Source organism: Odocoileus virginianus, chromosome 32, assembly GCF_023699985.2.
Source record: "Odocoileus virginianus isolate 20LAN1187 ecotype Illinois chromosome 32, Ovbor_1.2, whole genome shotgun sequence".
Taxonomy (NCBI): Eukaryota; Metazoa; Chordata; class Mammalia; order Artiodactyla; family Cervidae; genus Odocoileus; species Odocoileus virginianus.
Genome location: NC_069705.1, coordinates 28,651,624 through 28,671,070, shown reverse-complemented (window position 1 = coordinate 28,671,070; position 19,447 = coordinate 28,651,624). Strand labels below are relative to the sequence as shown.

At 41.9% G+C, this 19,447-nt stretch overlaps 1 protein-coding gene across 3 annotated transcripts in view; it reads right to left on the bottom strand.

Annotated features, from left to right (window-relative positions):
* Positions 1–19,447, bottom strand: part of CENPU (centromere protein U) — a 44,904-nt gene that overhangs the window by 8,099 nt on the left and 17,358 nt on the right. For all 3 annotated transcript variants that reach the window (XM_070460083.1, XM_070460084.1, XM_070460085.1), the window contains 5 exons: positions 11,880–11,985; positions 5,902–5,962; positions 5,183–5,416; positions 2,189–2,255; positions 980–1,088 (listed from right to left, as the gene is read on the bottom strand). In XM_070460083.1, the coding sequence (XP_070316184.1) occupies positions 980–1,088; positions 2,189–2,255; positions 5,183–5,416; positions 5,902–5,962; positions 11,880–11,985 (577 nt within the window). The remainder of the gene's footprint in view (positions 1–979; positions 1,089–2,188; positions 2,256–5,182; positions 5,417–5,901; positions 5,963–11,879; positions 11,986–19,447) is intronic.

Below are 19,447 nucleotides of genomic sequence, written 5' to 3'. Positions count from 1 at the left end.
AAACCAACAAACACACAGCCCCAAAAGCCCTGTGAGGGCGACTCCAGGAACCACTAAGAAGTTGGAGTTCTCTACTGGCTCTGGCAAGTTCAAGTCTAGATCCTGAGTTGAAACAGGTAACAGAGGCCATTTCATACCAACTCTGATCGCCCTCTTCCCAGAATTAAACAGTTTCCAGGTATTATAAACATGATGTGCTTTGGGGTGGGGGCAGGGAGAGAAGACCAAGACATCACAGCTTGCAAGAGTTCTAATCTTACTGGTGGGGAGTTATACATTTAAACAGGATCAATACATTCTTCTAAAGATAGGGATAATTAAGTGTAATTGACTAAAATGAAATTCAAAGATGGACACTGGATTTAAAAAGGAGTTTATAATAAATAACAGCTTAATGTGAGACAAAGGTAGGAAGTAAAAGTTCAAAGAACGTAAAATTTGGCAAATACTAGTTAAAGAAATAGTGACATATGAGACAAAGGATTTTAAAACCAAAAAAAGCATTTTTAGGAATGAAAAGAGTCACTCCATAAAGATAAAATGTTCAATCTAAAAGAGTATTTTAAACATGATATCCTAGTAAAATAACCTCTACAGAGATAGCATAAATTGATAGAAATACCAGGAAAAACTGAGTAATATTGATTCTACACAGATCCAATAATTAGAGCTTCCCAAGAGATTATATGCTAGGCCATAAAGGAAGCCTCAGTATTTTAAAAATAGGTATTACGAGTCCATGAAATTGGACTATAACTATTTAAGACAGAAGATTAATAAATAGAAATTTAAAAGTCACATACATGGACATATAAAAACATAATACTAAATCAGAGACTTAAAGAAAAAAGTGTAATAGAAATTTAAAAGTATGTAAAAATGATAATGAAAATTCTACATATCAAGCTGTGGGGTGAGCAGAAGTGCTATTTCAAGGGAAATTTATTAGGTACATAAATGACAACATCAAAAGACTCACTCATACTCTAGGAGAATGTTCTCGAATGCAGACAAAAACACATCTAATTCCATGATGTCACTGGCTTTCTTTTCTTTTAAACACCAAATAGGTGCACAGTCGGAAGTATCTAGAACATCAGGACAGGTTAATTTAATATACTGATTATCAGCCATTTAGCTCTAGGTCCAGGGACCTGAAAGCCTACAGTACTCCACCAAATTGCTAAACACAGCACCAGGTTTTGCAGAAACACATCGGGGAAGACAGGCTCAAACCCTGTCTGTAGGGCGCCCTCTAGCGCTGCTCCTTGGCTGGCCCACTTCTGAAGCAGCAAAAGCAGAGCAGTCCCTTAGTTGCCTTGCCGTGCCTTAACAGCTGGCTGTTACTGAACGCTACTGGAGATGGATATCTTTGTTAACCGTGTTCTGTTAGTTTTAATCTACCTGATGGATCACTACTAGGACACATGAAGGTTACTGCGTGTATTGATTCAGACAGCTGATATAAGAGATTAACTAAACTATGCACATTTGTGAATGAAATATTACATATTCATTAAAATGGTATGTAGAATACTGAATGACAAGGATATGAGCCCACTTAGGGTGAGAAAAGCTCAGTAAAAGGACTGAAGAGTATAGACCAAAAAACACGACAGTTACTTTGGGGGTGGTGGAATTGTAGGTGATGTTATCATCCTTTCTTATACCTTTGAAATTTTCTAAAATAAACATTTTTATAATAAGAAAACTATAAAACTTATCTTTTAAAAAACTGGAGAGAAAATGCTTTATTTTCCTCCCATTTTCCAATAAACTTTGTGCCAATAAAAATGATGCAGAATAATATGCATGACTCTCAAAGCTACCTTGAATGAAAGAAGGCTTCTAAGAGTACACAGTATGATGTCTGAAAAGAGTGTATAACGTGATGAAAAATTAAAATAGATTAATGAGTAGGTGCTAGAGCAAGTAGAAATAAATTCTGATGGTAAAATCTAGGTAGTAGGTATATGAATATATATTGTTAAATTCTTTATCCTTTGTTGTATATTGAAAATTTTCATGATAGATTGCTGGGAAAACTCAGTTACTCCAAAGTCATATTTTTTAACTTTTTAAAGTGGAAATTTTATATACTTAAATGTACTACTTTATCAAATTAAAAAATACATTTTTAAAAAAGAACTTCTTGAATGACTGACTACATATAAAACACTATCTATACCTGAGTCTGTGGCGTCACTTCTTGGTTTCTTCCTTTTGCCAGGAAACATCTTATTCTTCTGAGTTTTCTAGAAAAAAAAAAAAAATCACTGCAAAAATTTTCATGTAAGAGAAGGTTCTCTTAAAACAAGAATTAAGACAGCATTATCAGACACTGTCAATACTTTTGCTACAATTCGATCCCTGTGTCGGGAAGATACCCTGGAGAGGGAAACAGCAACCCACTCTTGCCTGGAAAATCCCTTGGACAGAGGAGTCTGGTGGGCTACAGTCCATGGGGGTCTCAAAGAGTCAGACACCACTGCATGACTTTCACGTCCTCATTTTGTTACAAGTTAATATATTAATCATATAAATTATACAAGTTAATATATTAATCATATAAATTATCTAACTTAATATAAGGAAATACTGAGCAAATTAAACTACCTCAAAATAAAAAGTAGTTAAAACTTTCAGCTGGCTTATGACAGTGGGTGCCTTGGAGGTAATTAAGCTTTTATTATTTAGGATGATAATATGTGGAATCAGCTCAATTTCTGCTCCAAGCTATGAGGAAGTGACAGCTTCTGAACTAGCTCTATTGCCATGCACAACCATAAAGCAGGGAGGGGGGTGGCATCGGACAACAGGCAGGACAGGTCTGAGATGCTCAGAACGCAAACCTACAGCTGCTGCGGCCCCCCGGGCCCGGGCCACCTTCCTTCAGAGGGCAGCACAGCAGCTGCGTGCCCAGAGCGCAGCGTCCGGCCCCGCTGCAGAGGCAGAACGCAGGGCACAGCGGCCGGAGCCCCCACAGCAGGCTGTTGGAAGAGGACAGGACGGGCCCTGCCGCCTAGTCCAGGCTCGCAGAGGCTACAAAGGGGCGCTGCATGTGCTATCGTGGGATCAAGGACGTAACAGGTGATAAAGGACAAGGAATACCGGGGGAAATCAGATGGAGAAAACGTACAGGCCTCACTGACTAGTTAAGAGCTACTGGTCCAGCTGAGCAGGGGGAAGAGCCCAGCTCGAGGGTAAGAATGTGCTGAGATCGTGCCATCTCCACCTGTCCCCGGGGCGGGGGCCAGACAGCCTTAGAGATTACAGTACAACAGTTTATGACCCTCCAGAGTGCCTGGTATATGAATAGATACACGGTGTGCTTATGATGTTAAAATTCAGTTGGGGGAATGGTTAGGAGGAAAAATGTCTAAAAAGGCTTCTTAGGGAGGATAACAATGAGAAAGGCTTAAGAAACACTGCTCGAGAGTTAGGGCTGCCCTAGATCCACCCTAACTAAGCCTAAAGCCAGTCTCTGACCAGATTCAACAGAGACCGGGGGTGTGGTAAGCACCCTACAATCCCCCGCTCCTGTGACTCTGGTGGGATGGTCACCCCCTTGATGAGTCACATCACGTAGGAGGCCACCACTGCAGATGGACAGGCTCTGGCTGGCTCTGAAGACATCGCCAGCTGCCGCGTCGTGAGAGGGCCCTGTGACGAGGACCTAGGGCAGCCTCTGGTTGCCGAGTGTGACTCCCGGCTTCAACCAAGAGGAAACAAGAACCTCAGGCCTGCAATGGCAAGGATCAGAATTCTACCAACAGCTTGCGTGATCCCAGATGAGGACCCCAAGTCTCAGGTGAGAGTTTCGTCCTGGCTGGCACCTCGACTCCAGCCTGTGAGACCCGGACCCTCACCAGCTAAGGTGAGCCTGGACTTCTGACCTACAGGAACTGTGTGAGGCATAAACATGCGTTGTTTGACGTCACAAAGTCTGTGGTATTCTGTTTTGCAGCAACTGAAGACTATTAATACAGAGGTTGAGTCCCACTGACTTAGAGAGGCTTGGGAGACCCACTCAGGCTTTCCACACACTGACCCCAACAAAGGATAAATCACACCCACAGAAGTTCAAGGTGATCAGCCAATAATCAAGCTACCTATTAGAATGAAAGTCAACGTTCAGAAGAAAACACAACTCAAAATCTCAACCACCTATCAACAACAATGTGTAACACACAATTTAAAACTACTAGATTAAAAATGTTACACAAAAAATGTGACCTGTAGTCAAGATAGAAAAGAAGTACTCAAAAGAAGCTGACCCACCATAGTCCAGGTACAGTCACCCCTTAATATCCAAGGAAGGTGGGTCCAGGATGGCCCAGGGACCCCCAGATCCGCTGATGTTCAAGCCTTGTATAACATGGTAGCACGTGCACACAGTCTGCTTCTTCCCATTGTATTTAAATCACCTCTAGATGACCTGTAATACCTAACATACTATGTAAATACTATGACTGCTAAGAAATACATACAAGTACTGTGAAAATAGTTGCTGCTGCGTGGCAAATTCAACTTTTGCTTTTGGGGAACTTTATGTAATTTTTGTCCCCGAATATTTCCTATCAAGTAGTTGGTTGAATCTATGAATGTGGAGCCTGCAGATACAGAGGGCTGACTGTACCAGACTTAGAAAGCAGAGACCTCAAAGCCACTCTCATAAATATTAATATGTCCCAAGAAGGAAATGATGGACTTAATGATTAAGCAGATAAGGAATCTCAATCAAGAAACAAACTATGAAGGAAAAAAAATAAAGGAAGTTCTAGAACCCAAGGCATGATACTAAAAAGTTAAAGTTATTGGGTGGTGTTTTATTTCCTATGACCACTATAATAAATTACCACAACTTGGCTTAACAAAGAAATTTTGGTACATCTGGAGTCCAGAAGCCTGAAATCTTCACGTAGGATAAGAAAAGCTCAATGAAAGACTGAAGCGTGTAGATCAAAAAATGCAGCGGTTATTTTATTCTGGGGTGATGGAATTAAAGGATTTTATCTTCCTTTCTACACCTTCTAAATTTTCTAAAGTAAATATATTTTTATAATAAGAAAAATTTAAAAAAACTTATCTTTCAAAAGAAGCGAAGGAAAAAGAAAATGCTTTCCCTCCCCACTGGACATTTTCAGCTTCTCCTCTCCAGGGGGACGGCAGACACTCTTACCAGCTGACGTTCTGTGGCTAGCGTTGCTTTCTCGGCAGAGGACTCAGCACTCTGGGGTCCTGTCTTCTGAGGAGTGACCGCTTCAGCTGGTTTCTCTGAAAGTTCTGGAAGTGCTGTAGCTGAAACAGCTTCATGCCGTGTATTTATGTTCTCTGTGGGTTTAACTTTTCTCCTTACATCACTTTCTTCAGGGCTTTCAGATTCGTCACTTATAGGCTTGAGTTTTCTTCTTGGCTAGATCAAGAAAACAGCCTTATTGTTTAGAAAATACAAATGCTTATCATTCCTGTTAGTAGATAACCAGAAGGTCCACATTTCTTAACTCTAAACTTCAAAACTGAATATAATAGAAAGATGGCAACCTCACTAGTGGACAGGACCGGAAACTTGGATTAAAGGGTTCCCAGCAAACACTCCCAATAGAGTGTTTAGCCACCATCTACACACGTTACATGGACCCTATGAAAACTGACATGGTACACAGAGATTTGAGATCTCTGGATGAAAAACACTTCAGATACAAAACTCTATCATTATTATTTTAAAAAAGTACCTTCTGAAACATAATATACTCTTTATGAAAAATAATGCTACAGAACATTGTCTCTATTTGCATCCAAACAGTATATGAAATACTTTACAGAACATTTCTTCTACTTGCATCCAATCTAAATAGGATATGAAATATCTTACAAATTAAGATGGGAGAACAGGCATACCTTTTTGGCACTTATCTTTATAGACTCGTTTTCACTTGCTTCAATTTCAGAAGTGTCTGAACTGTACCAAAGAACAAACCATCAGTATCTTGCACACATTTCATTTTTATTCACACGTGTCTTCTAAAAGCTGCTCCTCTGACACAAAAACAAGCTGAGTTTAATGAGATTTCCCACTTGTCAAGGGTGGGTCTGCCACCTCCCCAGACTTACGGTCACCCCCCACACCTTCGCACACCCAGGCTGCATCACTTGAGCTCGAGCAGGCAGGTAAGAGCCCGTAACTGCCCTTGTGGTCCCGTCAGAAGTGCCCCTTCCTCCCTGCCACCACTCCCAGGTACACGGGCACCCCCGGTCCTAATCCGCAGATACGGGCCCATGTTTAGGGGACAGAAAAGGGAATACCTTCTTTCATCCTTTGAATGAAAACCCTAAATTTCTAATGAGAGTCCTTTAACTTTTTTCATCTGACATTTAACACCAACTTCAAAATGCAACACAGTCTTTCAACAAGAGACAATACCACACATGGACATCACCAGATGGTCAACACTGAAAACGGACTGATTATATTCTTTGTAGCCAAAGATGGAGAAGCCCTATACAGTCAGCAAAAACAAGACTGGGGGCTGACTGTGGCTCAGATCATGAACTCCTTATTGCAAAATTCAGACTTAAATTGAAGAAAGTAGGGAAAAGCACTTGGCCTCTCAGGTATGACCTAAATCAAAACCCTTATGATTATACAGTGGAGGTGACAAATATATTCAAGGGATTAGACCTGGTAGACAGAATGACTGAAGAACAATGGACGGACATTCGTAACATCGTACAGGAGGTGGTGATCAAAACCGTCCCCAAGAAAAACAAATGTAAAAAGGCAAAATGGTTGTCTGAGGAGGCCTTACAAATAGCTGAGAAGAGAAGTGAAAGACAAAGGAGAAAGGGAAAGACGAATGCAGAGTTCCAAAGAATAGCAAGGAGAGATGAGAATGCCTTTTTTAGTGAACAATGCAAAGCAAGAGAGAAAAACAACAGAATGGCAAAGACTTGAGATCTCTTCAAGAAAATCGGAAATACCAAGGGAACATTTCATGCAAAGATGGGCACAATAAAGAACAGAAACAGTGTGGACTTAACAGAAGCAGAGATATTAAGAAGAGGTGGCAAGAATACACAGAAGAACTATACAAAAAAGATCTTAATGACCCAGATAACCACAAAGGTGTGATCACTCACCTACAGCCAGACATCCTGGACTGTTAACTCAAGTGGGCCTTAGGAAGCATCACTACGAGGTGATGGAATTCAGCTGAGCTACTTCAAATCCTAAAAGATGATGCTATGAAAGTGCTGCACTCAATATGCCAGCAAATTTGGAAAACTCAGTAGTGGCCACAGGACTTGAAAAGGTCAGTTTTTCACTCCAATCCCAAAGAAGGGTAATGTTCAAACTACTGCACAATTGTGCTCATTTTACATGCTAGCAAGGTAATGCTCAAAATCCTTCAAGCTAGGCTTCAACAGAACGTGAACCAAGAAATTCCCTATGTACAAGATGGATTTAGAAAAGGCAGAGGAACCAGAGATCAAATTGCCAACATCTGTTGAATTATAGAAAAAGCAAGGGAATTCCAGAAAAACATCTATTTCTCCTCCATTGACTACATTAAAGCCTTTGACTGTGTGGATCACAACAAACTGTGGAAAATTCTGAAAGAGATGGGAATACCAGACCACCTTATCTGCCTCCTGAGAAACTTGTATTTAGGTCAAGAAGCAAGTTAGAACCAGACATGGAACAACGGACTGGTTCCTAATTGGGAAAGGAGTACGTCAAGGCTGTATATTGTCACCTTGCTTATTTAACTTCTATGCAGAGTACATCATGCGAAATGCCAGGCTGGATGAAGTTCAAGCTGGAATCAAGACTGCCGGGAGAAACAACAATAACCACAGATATGGAGATGACACCACCCTAATGGAGAAGGAAATGGCAACCCACTCCAGTGTTCTTGCCTGGAGAATCCCAGGTATGGGGGAGCCTGGAGGGCTGCCGTCTATGGGGCTGCACAGAGTTGGACATGACTGAAGTGACTTAGCAGCAATGGCAGAAAGCGAAGAGGAACTAAAGAGCCTTGTGATGAAGGTGAAAGAGGAGAGTGAAAAAGTTGGCTTAAAACTCAACATTCAAAAAACTAAGTTCTTTTTGCATATGCAGTTAGGGAAAGCTAGCTTGATAAAACACTTTTTTTCAGACCCTGAGAAAACAAAAATGTGCCTAGGAGAAAATCTGAAGTTATGGCTTATCGTGTCCTTGAAATACAACCACAGTCCACGTTGCCTGGAACTCCAGCCCTGGGTTAACTATAAAACTTCAAGCTAAGAGGAAAAAAAAGGAGGAACGCCTTTTAAGATTGAGTATGTAAATTTGGCTATTTTAACTATTATCCATAAACTGCTAAGTTTAATTGCAATGCCTAATTCACGAAATATGAAAAGATAAAACACTGAGATCTCTGTTGGTCTGGACATTTGTATGTCTCAATATGTGACAGTTTTTGTCTTTGGATGATATAGCTGAGGTTAATTTGTAAAGGAGCTCTATTTAATTTGCCTTAAAAAAATATGAGCACTTACAAATCAAACAAATCTAAATTTACCTACTTTTGTCTTCTTTTAAGGCTAAGAGGGAAACTAAAGATGTTTTGGTTTATTAAACATGCATGTGGTACCACTGAAGATAAGCTATGCTGTGAAAAAATGTATGTTTTTAGAGGTTGTAGAATATGTTCTTAAGTTTGCCAATCAGAAAATGCTGATGAACCATTTCAATCACTTGGTTTTCTTAAGATTTCAAGGGTTATAAACTGTGATATGTAAAAATGATAACATTTCTATGTGTAAAACAAATAGGATATGAGTTGTTAGTGAAGAAAAGGTATAAACAAATGGAAATATTTTTGTTAAAAAAAATAATACTATCCTTTAGTTGTCTGTTTCTGGAAAAGGAAATACAGGACAAATTTGTTTGGACCCAAAAAATCATAAAAGGTTTATAAAAAAGGAACTTTGAGAACAAAATTTTGTATGTTGTCAGGATTAAGATTAGACTAAATTTAATTAGGTATATAAATTCTGTTATTAACAGTAAACTGATGCAAGACAAAATTTGTTTTTTTTTTTCCTCTTTGTTGGAAAAACAAAATTCTCCTGGAATATTGATCTAATTCTGATAACAGAGACTTCTAATGGAAAGCAACTGTTTTGTTTCTAATCATACTTTTGACCCTAATATTCAGGATGGAAAACACTGTCCAGTAAAGTTGTCACAGAATATAACTACTCATGATGTATAGCACTGCTTTAATTTTATGGCTTAAAGCACATGTACAATGTTTGTGTGAAAACTGGGTACAGGTGATAAAATGTATGGACTATAACACATTTCCCTATGAACATACCCAGAGCCTGTACATGGGATCTGAGTAGTTATCCCCCAACATGGACAACTAGTCAAGTATATAAATAAAAAGGAGCCCTAGCACTGAGGGACATGGATGAACCCAGAGCAGGCAAATGAACCACTCTGGCAACGTTGGAAAAATATACTGACTATCAACACTCTCTACGGAAAGAGTTGCAACTTAAAAGGGGAAAGTGATGGAAGAAGTGCTCACCTACTGAGATTTAGGGAAGTCATTCTGACCTATATAGGATTAAGTTTGAATTTCAGGCTAAATAAAACAGTCTGTTTGTGGCCTATTAAACAGACATTGTACATCGGCTTTAATCATTAAGACAGAGAACAGTGCAAACGTGTATTTTGATTATCATCCTCATTGTAATATGTCTAGTAATTTTCAAATGTTTGTCCAGGTACTACGGAAGTTTATTGCCTTTCCTGTTCTGCACCTGTCCCTCCTCACGACTGATAATATCAGAGAAAAGGGGGCACTGAAGCGGAGCAGGACCCTGTGGTCCTTGCCCCCTGGCCATGTCCTCTGCCTGCCTTTCATCTGTGGAAAACTTTAGTCAAAGAATAAGTCTAATCAGAGAAGTGAGAAATGTGGAAGCAAAGGGAAACAGTCAAAGGAGACTAATAATAATGTGGGCATTAAGCACAGCCAAGGACCTTTAGTTCTTTCCCAAGAGGTGTAAGGTAATATTCTGAGCCATATCCTGCAGCTGTCTTATAGACACTAAAACCCCAGGTGGAGACGTTCACTAGCAGACTGTATCCAGGACACTAGCTGCCACAACTGGCCTCAAAGAAATGGCAACAAACAAACCCTGAAACTGAAGTTAACTGGACCAAAAACAACCAAGATGATGTTGGTCAGACCACTGATGACCATTCTGAAGATGACTGTTCGAGATGACTGTGCTGTTTCTGCATGTAGTCCGACCCCCTGCCCCCTGTCTATGAAAGTTCTCACCTCCTGCTTACGAAGGCATGGGGGGAGTCAGCCTTTGGACAGATATCCACCCCTCTTCCCCCACAGTTGCTGGCATCTGAAATAAAGCAAACTTTCCTTTCCACCAACCTGGCCTGTTTATTGGCTTTTGACAGTAAGCAGCGGGACCGACATACTTCTTTTGGTAACACAAAGAAATTGTGAAAAGACATAAGAAACAAATACTGGGACTGGGGGGGTTCCTTTCCTGGTGGTGCAGTGGATAAGAATCTGCCTGCAAATGCAGGGGATACAGGTTCGATCCCTGTTCTGGGAAGATGCCACATATCACAGAACAACTAGGCCTGTGCACCACAACCATCGGGCCGAGTTCCAGAGCTGGGAGCTGCAGCGACCGAGCCCCAGCGCCCTGGAGTGCGTGCTCCTCCTCAAGAGGAGCCACTGCGATGAGCAGCCTGCCCACTGCAACTAGAGAGCAGCCCCGGCTCACCGCAACCAGGAACGCCCATGCAGCAACCAAGACCCGGACAGCTCCCCCCAAAAAAGAGAATAAAACCAGTGGTAGGGAAGGGAAGAAGTGGGGGCAGGAGCTGTGATGACAGAGAGGAGATGACAGCTCTTATTAACCTTTCTGTATTTTTAAACCATGTGAATGTCTCACCCATTCAAAAATTCTCCTGAAAAAATTACATTCACCACTATTTAAAACAAAATGTGTAGTTTTCCAAATGTTTGGCTTTCGTTACTGATTTCTAGTAACATCTGGTAGAAAACCTGCAGTCTCCTGACTAACCAAGGACCACAATGCATCCCCAGATGGAGAAACTCGGACAGACGTCCCATCTAGGCTCCTGCCCAAGTAGGGTATTTGTTTTAAAAATGCAGTTTTGAAAAAAAAATAAATAAATAAAAATAAAAATGCAGTTTTGTTAACTCTCAAAATACAGTCAGTAACTAGAACTGACTTATTACCTAACAGAGGTCCTTAAGTCAGGGTTTGCACTAGAGAATAGTTTATAATTCATACCACAGCTACTGAAGAGTTCTTCACCATGTGGGTCTTCAAGTTGTCTATGTTGAGTCATTTGTGCAGATTTTCCTGACCCAGCACCCCACAGAAATCTATAAAATTCAAACCTATGCACCCAAGGGACAACACAGCTGAAATTTACAACAGACTTTGGGTTTCCTCTGGGATTATCAGCGTCTCTCCCCTATTCCCACCCTGCCCCAGAAAACATCCCATTTGTGACGGGTAAGAGAATTTGTAAAATCACCTGAACTTCTACACTCTTAAAACCTTTCCTCTCCTCGTTTTATCCCAAAGCTAAACAACCTCCACTGGCATGTTTTCTAGGATAATCAGGTGTCAGTTATAGTTATTATAAGTAACATCAATTACTGAAAAATTAAGTTTTTCTGTCCCAGTTCTCTTGAGGAAAAACATAAAATGGCTTGAAGGATCTTTAAAAAGCTTTGGTCTTGTAAGCATCTCTCTTAAAAAACATCTCAGAAACGCCATTAACCATGAGTAAATAACTGCTTGCGATCCACCCACACCTTCTCTCTGCTTCTTTTTCTTGAGGAATTGAGGGGAGATGTGACCCGCAGTGCTTGGAGAATTCTTCCTCATCAGCATATATAGCCGTGCTGTGTAGAGGAGGGTCTACAAGAGATTAAAAAAAAAAATATTTAGAAGTTTGGCCGTCTGGGAAGCAAGCAAGTTTGTCCCTCTACACTGGTGTACAAAGCAACCTGTTTACGTGGCCAATAAAATCAAAACCAATTACACGGGCTACTTCTGATCCCACACCTCAGGAAGAACAAATGTGAACCATTTCACCAGTACACGCATGGACAGCTATCCTGTAACCTTAGTGTCCTTAGAGATGATACAGAAACTTTTAAATGAGCTAAAAGATAAGCATAAACAGGAGGTCTGACACTGCTCCCTCATCCTGTGGAGCATCACAGAGCGGCCTGGGAGACACTGCACAAACTCATGAACTCCAAACCCAAGGGCCCGGGGTGCCTGGCCACCCCCGCCTCTCCCACCCCACAAAGTGCCTGGCGAGGGTGGCTCAAACCCGTGGACGACTGGCCCTTTGGGGAGGATCCCGGTCCTCCTGCACATCCCTTCCCCTCTCCTCCCCTCTGCACTGCCAGAGCGTGGAGCGAAGCAGGAAAAGTTCACTCGAATCAAGATACAGGAGAGGAGACCAAACAGCCTTGGTGGGAAGACACAGAAGAGGTGCTGAGGAGGATGCTCCTACCTGCTGAGGAAACATGGGTCACAGGAGAGGCCTGGGCCTGTGAGAGGGAGGGAGGAGGAACAGCTGCAGGGGTGCCTGGAAAGAGCCAAGCACCCAATTTACGCTCAGGTTTCACCATGAAAGCACAATGAACAGCTGTTTAGATAATGAACAGAGCAACTGCACAATCTTAAAGTTAGTAATATACTTGGTACTGACCTCAACTAGGCACTGGAAGGACAGATGCTGAAGCTCCAATACTTTGGCCCCCTGATGTGAAGAGCTGACTCATTGGAAAAGACCCTGATGCTGGGAAAGACTGAAGGCAGGAGGAGAAGAGAGCGGCAGATGAGGTGGTTGGATGGCATCACCGACTCAATGAACCTGAGTTTGAACAAACTCCAGGAGATAGTTAAGGACAGGGAAGCCTGGCGTGCTGCAGTCTAGGGGGCTCAAAGAGTCAGACACGACTGAGCAATTGACAACAAGTAAGCAAAGGGATTTATTTACTTTAAAACTACTGGGAATAACAAGGGGAAAAAAGAAAACCACACCAACTTTTGGATCTCTGTGTGTAACCAGTCACACGAGCTGGACTCTCAACCTGTCAACAATAAAAAGATAAATAACCTGATTTCAAAATGAGCAAAGGATGTGAATAGATACTGCTTCAAAGAAGACACAGGAGTGCCTCGTTTTACTGCACTTTGCTTTGTGGCACTCTGCAGACACTGCACTATTTACAAATTGAAGGTTTGTGGCAACGCTGCACTATCAGGTGATGATTAGGTTAATCTGGATTGCCACAAACCTTGCCAAAAGCCCCCTGATAAACCCAACAAGCTTCCTGACTCCCAATTAAGCAAAGACGTCCGCTCCAGTAAACACCCTAGAGTGCCTCAACCAATAACTTAATGCCCCCTTCCAGCAAGAATTGTGTCTTGAGGCTATAAAAATTGGCTATTAACTCATGAAAATGGTCGACTTTCCCTGGTCTGTCAGGAGGTCAGTCCACTTGCTCGCAATGCCCACATTATCTCTGCTCTTTGTTCTTAATAAACCCACTCCCTTCTGAAATGCTCTGTATCTGAAAATTCTTTTCAAACACACACTCATATTGCCTCAACATTGACTACACTAAAGTCTTTGACTGTGTGATCACAACAAACTGTGGAAAATTCTGAAAGAGATTCGAATACCAGACCATCTTACCTGCCTCCTGAGAAACTTGTATCCAGGTCAAGAAGCAACAGTTAGAACCAGACATGGAACAACAGACTGGTTCCTAATAGGGAAAGGAGTATGTCAAGGCTGTATACTGTCACCCTGATTATTTAACTTCTATGCAGAGTACATCATGTGAAATGCCAGGCTGCATGAAGCTCAACCTGGAATCAAGATTGATGGGAGAAATATCAATAACTTCAGATATGGAGATGACACCACCCTAGTGGAAGAAAGCAAAGAGAAACTAAAGAGCCTCTTGATGAAGGTGAAAGAGGAGAATGAAAAAGCTGGCTTAAAACTCAACATTCAAAAAGAGAAGATCATGGTATTCAGTCCCATCACTTCATGGAAAATAGACGGGGAAACAATGGAAATAGTGACAGACTGTATTTTCTTGGGCTCCAAAATCACTGCAGATGGTGACTACAGCCATGAATTTAAAAGACACTTGCTCCTTGGAAGAAAAGCTATGACAAACTTAGATAGCATTTTAAAAAGCAGAGAAATTACTTGACTAATAAGGTCAAAGCTATGGTTTTTCCAGTGGTCATGTATGGATATGACAGTTGGGCCATAAAGAAAGCTGAGTGCAGAAGAATTGATGCTTTTGAACTGTATTGTTGGAGAAAGACTCTTGAGAGTCCTTTGGATTGCAAGGAGATCAAACCAATCAATCCTAAAGGAAATCAACAATGAATATTCATTAGAAGGACTGATGATGAAGTTGAAGCTCCAATTCTTTGGCCGCCTGATGGGAAGAGCTGACTCCTTAGAAAAGACCCTGATGTTGGGAAAGATTGAAGGCAGGAAAATAAGGGGCCAATGAAGGATGAGATGGTTGGATGACATCACTGACTCAATGGACATGAGTTTGAGAGCTCTGGGAGATGGTGACGGACAGGGAAGCCTGGCGTGAGGCAATGGGGTTGCAAAGAGTTGGACACAACTAAGCGACTGAACGCCACCACCACTAAGGGAAGTCAGTCAGGCAGAGGTAGAACATGGTATATGAGGAATTATCCAGGTGAACAAAAAAACAGACATACAAGTCAGCAAATATATGATTCAGAAAGAGACTCTGAGACATTAATGTCAAATAAATGGTTCTGAAAAAAAAAAGAAATCAAAGTGGAAGGATGGAATGAATTAGGAGGTCCATATGGAAATCGACAAGAAATCAGTATCTGTAACAAATAATCCACAAAGATTCTCCTCTTCCTTCCTTCCGTGGACATTTACATGGAAATCTCTATTTCTAAGAGATAATACACAAAACTTATCTCCTATCTTCCTGCTTGGTATTCACAGAAAAATGTATTCACAGAAAAGAGATTAATAACTCACAAGGACCTGATGCTCACCACTCTGCTCGACCTTCTAAAGCAAAAAGTTGGAAAAAACAGTAGAGACAGCCATAGATAACATAATACCCAAATCCAGGGCAATCACAACACTGCAAATCCACTATACCTCAAGGTAGCTTTGGCAACATGGTAAAGAAAAGGAAAGAAAAGCAGTGCCTACTTTAATTATCTCCGCCCTCCCTGACTAGGGTTGCTGTCCCATCCCTGGAGGCTGGGCACGCTTGGGTCCCACTGCTGAACTGGGGTGGGGTGGACACAGCCTGGCTCGGTGCACTTGGTGGAAGCCTTTTCAAAGGTCTACTGTGTGCTACATTTGGCTGGGATAAGAGTCCGGCGTCGCATCAAGGCCTCGAGCAATTGATGCTTTTGAACTGTGGTGTTGGAGAAGATTCCTTAGAGTCCCTTGGACTACAAAGAGATCCAACCAGTTCATCCTAAAGATCAGTCCTGAATATTCATTGGAAGGACTGATGCTGAAGCTCCAATACTTTGGCCACCTGATGCGGAGAACTGACTCACTGGGAAAGACCCTGATGCTGGGAAAGATTGAGGGCAGGAAGAGAAGGGGATGACAGAGGACAAGATGGTTGGATGGCTCACTGATTCCATGGACATGAGTTTTAGAAAGCTCTGGAGATGATGAAAGACGGGGAGGGCTGGAATGCTGCAGTGTACAGGGTGGCAAAGAGTTGGACACAACTGAGCGACTGTGCAACTATAACAACTGACTATCCCAAGGCACTTCAGGGCTCCCTCGGGACGTTAAACAATTAGGACAACCTGAACAGCTTGGTATTTTGACTCTGATTTCATCAGACCAACCAAGACCAAGGTCCTATTCCCAGCCATATTCTACAAGGGGAAAACCCGCATTTGGGACTAAAGAGTACCCTGGATGGCCATCAAGGCCCAACCTGAAAGAAACAGCCTTAGGCCAGAAGCCACTTACCCTAACAAGAGACAATATCCTATAAAGTTGGAAGCAAAGGAGGAGTTACAATCCCTCGTACACAAATTTTTAAAACACTGCCTCTTGGTGACCTGCCAATCTCCATGCAACACTCCCATTTTTCCAGCTATTAAGTCAACTGAGGAATATTGAGTGATACAAGACCTCAGAGCAATAAATGATGCTGTGGTCCCTAACCACCTGCTTTGGTCAATCCTTATGAAATATTAGCCCAAATCCCTGATGATGCTAATGCTTAAGTGTTGTTGTCCTCAAGGACGCCTTTCTTTGCATCCTAGTCTATCCCTCCTCACAATATTTGTTTGCTTTTGAGTGGATTAACCGCCACTCAGGACAAATCCAACAATACACCTAGACAGTATGGCCTCAGGACAGCCTACATGGTGGGCTCTTATGCCCAAGGAAAACAACTATGGGAGATGCATCAAAAGAATGGCTATTCTACAGTATGTTCACAGAAGTCTCAGATCAAAATACCACTAAGTCCTTAATTCCTTGGGCTAGAAAGCCTCTCAAAGTCACAACAAATCTCAAAGCAATGAGTTCAATATCTGAGATATACATAAAACCCAGAAATAGACAGTTATCTCCATATAGAAAACAAGCTGTATTTAGGTTTAAGCACTCCAAAGAGCTGCCTGCAATTACAGAGACGTGGGTTCAGTCCCTGGGTTGGGAAGATCCCCTGGAGAAGGAAATGGCAACACACTCCAGTATTGTTGCCTGGGAAATCTCACTGACCCAGGAAAGTGGTGGGCTGCAGTCCACGCGGTTGCAAAGAATTGGAGACGACCGAGTAACGAACCACCACCACCAGCCTTGAGTTACTTGCTGGGATTTTAGAGAACAAAGTCAGGTTCGTGCGTTTTTATCTCCTCTGCTTCCGCAATGTAGACCCTCTGCCTGAGCTCCAGGGGCTTCACTCACTCTCCTCTGTGACTGTCCTGTCAGGCTCTCAGGAACTACTTGACTCATCTGTCGTCCCCCAGACTGAAGGGGGAGCCGGGCCACTTTATATTCAAGTGAGACAACTATGAGATCTCTGGGTCTGTCTTTAGAAAAAATTAACTTCTAAATGAGCTCTATTTAATTGGCTTAAAGGAATTTGAGTGCTTATATATATTCTCAGAAAGATAAAAGAGACTCACTAGGATACGTTTGGGTTCATGTGATCTGGGAAATAGTCAATATTTAATTAACCTCTGGCATTAGAGCTAGCTTAAGCTTGTGGGTTTAATTAATACAGACTTGACTTTAGAGTGATCAACATTAAGTATACTTTTATCATACCTAGAGTTATTGAGTGTCAGTAAGTACATATTGTTTGTTATGAAATTTGTCAACAGGGAAAATAAGCTGATATAAAATTAAGTAAATGTAAAATACGATAAGAACTTTTTAGTAAACTCTATAGCAATAATTATGTTTTGGAAACATCTGTCTAAAATACTCTGCAAATTTTGATAAGTTGAAACTAAATTAAGTTCAACAACAGGAATTCACTGAAAATTCAGGCCTTTTCAAATAAGATAAAATATTGAGAATATTAATTTATACACAGGTCCAAATTACCAACTTTTGTCTTCTTGTGAGAGAAAAACTAAAGATGTTTTGTGCCACCTTGCGATGTCCTTCACCAACCTATAGAATGCTAATGTAGAAGACAGTTCATGGTTGTTTAAGTAGGATGTGTGTTCTCAGAAAAGAGGGTATGAAGAAATGTATTTTGTTGAAAGGAAAAAAGGTGATTTTGCCTTGGAACTGGCTATTTCTGAATGGGGAAAGAATAAGGGACAAAATATGGCTACAGAAAGTAGTGAATGCTTGTAAAAGAGGAACACTGACAAAGGAATTTTGTATGTGGTCAGAATTTTCTAAAGTTGGATTAAATGAAGTAAATACATTTTGTTAAGAATAGGTTGATGCAAGAGTGGATTTGGTTTTTCTCTTATAAGGGAACAAGGTTTTCCTGGAATACACCTTTTTGATAGCAGATCATGTGAGTTCCTATCCTCTGAAGGGATCTGTATTTACTTCTGAAAATTATTTTCACCTCAGCTTAACAAGCCATTGTTTGCCTCTATGATTCCATCTGACTGGGTGTTTTAAAACTTTGACAGGCTTCCCTGGTGGCTCAGTGGAAAAGACACAGCCTGTAGCGCAGGGGATGCCAGTTCCATCCCTGACCCCTGGTTTGGATGGAGCAGCTGGTCCATGTGCCACAGGACGGAGCCTGCACTCCAGAGCCCGGGAGCCACAGCTACTGAGCCATGCTCTCAGAGCCCGTGCTCTGAAACAAGGGAGGCACCACAATGAGAAGCCCGCACACGGCAATGAGAGAGGAGCCCCTGCCCGCTGCAAGCAGAGAAAGCCTGCCGCAGCAACAAAGACCCAGCACCGCCAAAAATAAAAATAAATACGTTAAAAAAAAGACAACTTTTCAAGATTTTTGACAGACTCCCCAAATATCAAATTCGAACTAAAGTTCCTTTGACCTCGAGATACTTTGGGGGTGCTTCAAAGGGTCCCTGGAGCACCCCAAAGAAAGATCCTAAATTAACTGGGTTCATTTGGTATGTTAAATTACGTGGGAAACACTGTCCAAACTCGCTGTTGCCTGTGTCAGATAGAAACATTACTCTCTCCCCGATTTTATCGAAGCCGTCAGACAGACAGGAAGGGGTTTGGGTTCTTCTGCTGTCTAGTCTCTCACCTTACCCCATGTCCAAACAATCCCGAGGGAATACTCCCACCTCCAGGCCCTCCGTGTCTAACACCCATGGCCCTCTGCACTGCGCCCAACTTCAGTCTCCCATCAGAGAGGCCCTGCACATCCCCCAGGAGTTCACTTTGCACCTCCAGGACTTCCTTCATTGCTCCACTTGGCAGCACTCACACAGGGACAGACTAACTACTGGGCTGGCCACTTGCAAGCACCCCACATCCTAGGTTTTATAGGTGCTCCCCATCAAGGAATATGCCCCAACACAGGGAAAACTTTATAGGACATGAGCTTCATGGACCACAGATCCCCCTCAAGTGGAGTCCTGCCAATACATTGGCACTGCTTCAAATGTCCCCTATTGGGTGCTCCTCACTGGAGAGACTGGGCTGACCTGAGATGTCAGGTTATGAATTAAAGGGAGCAGAGACTCTCAAAATCCCATCCGATGAGAAAGGAATTCAGAGGACATTCCAACTCCCCTTCAACAAAAACCTCCCAAGGACTGTCTCCAGGACTGTGGACTTCAATTCTAGAAGCACTCTTGGTTGCAGGTTACTCAATATGGCAGGATCCTCTTCTAAGCCATAAGA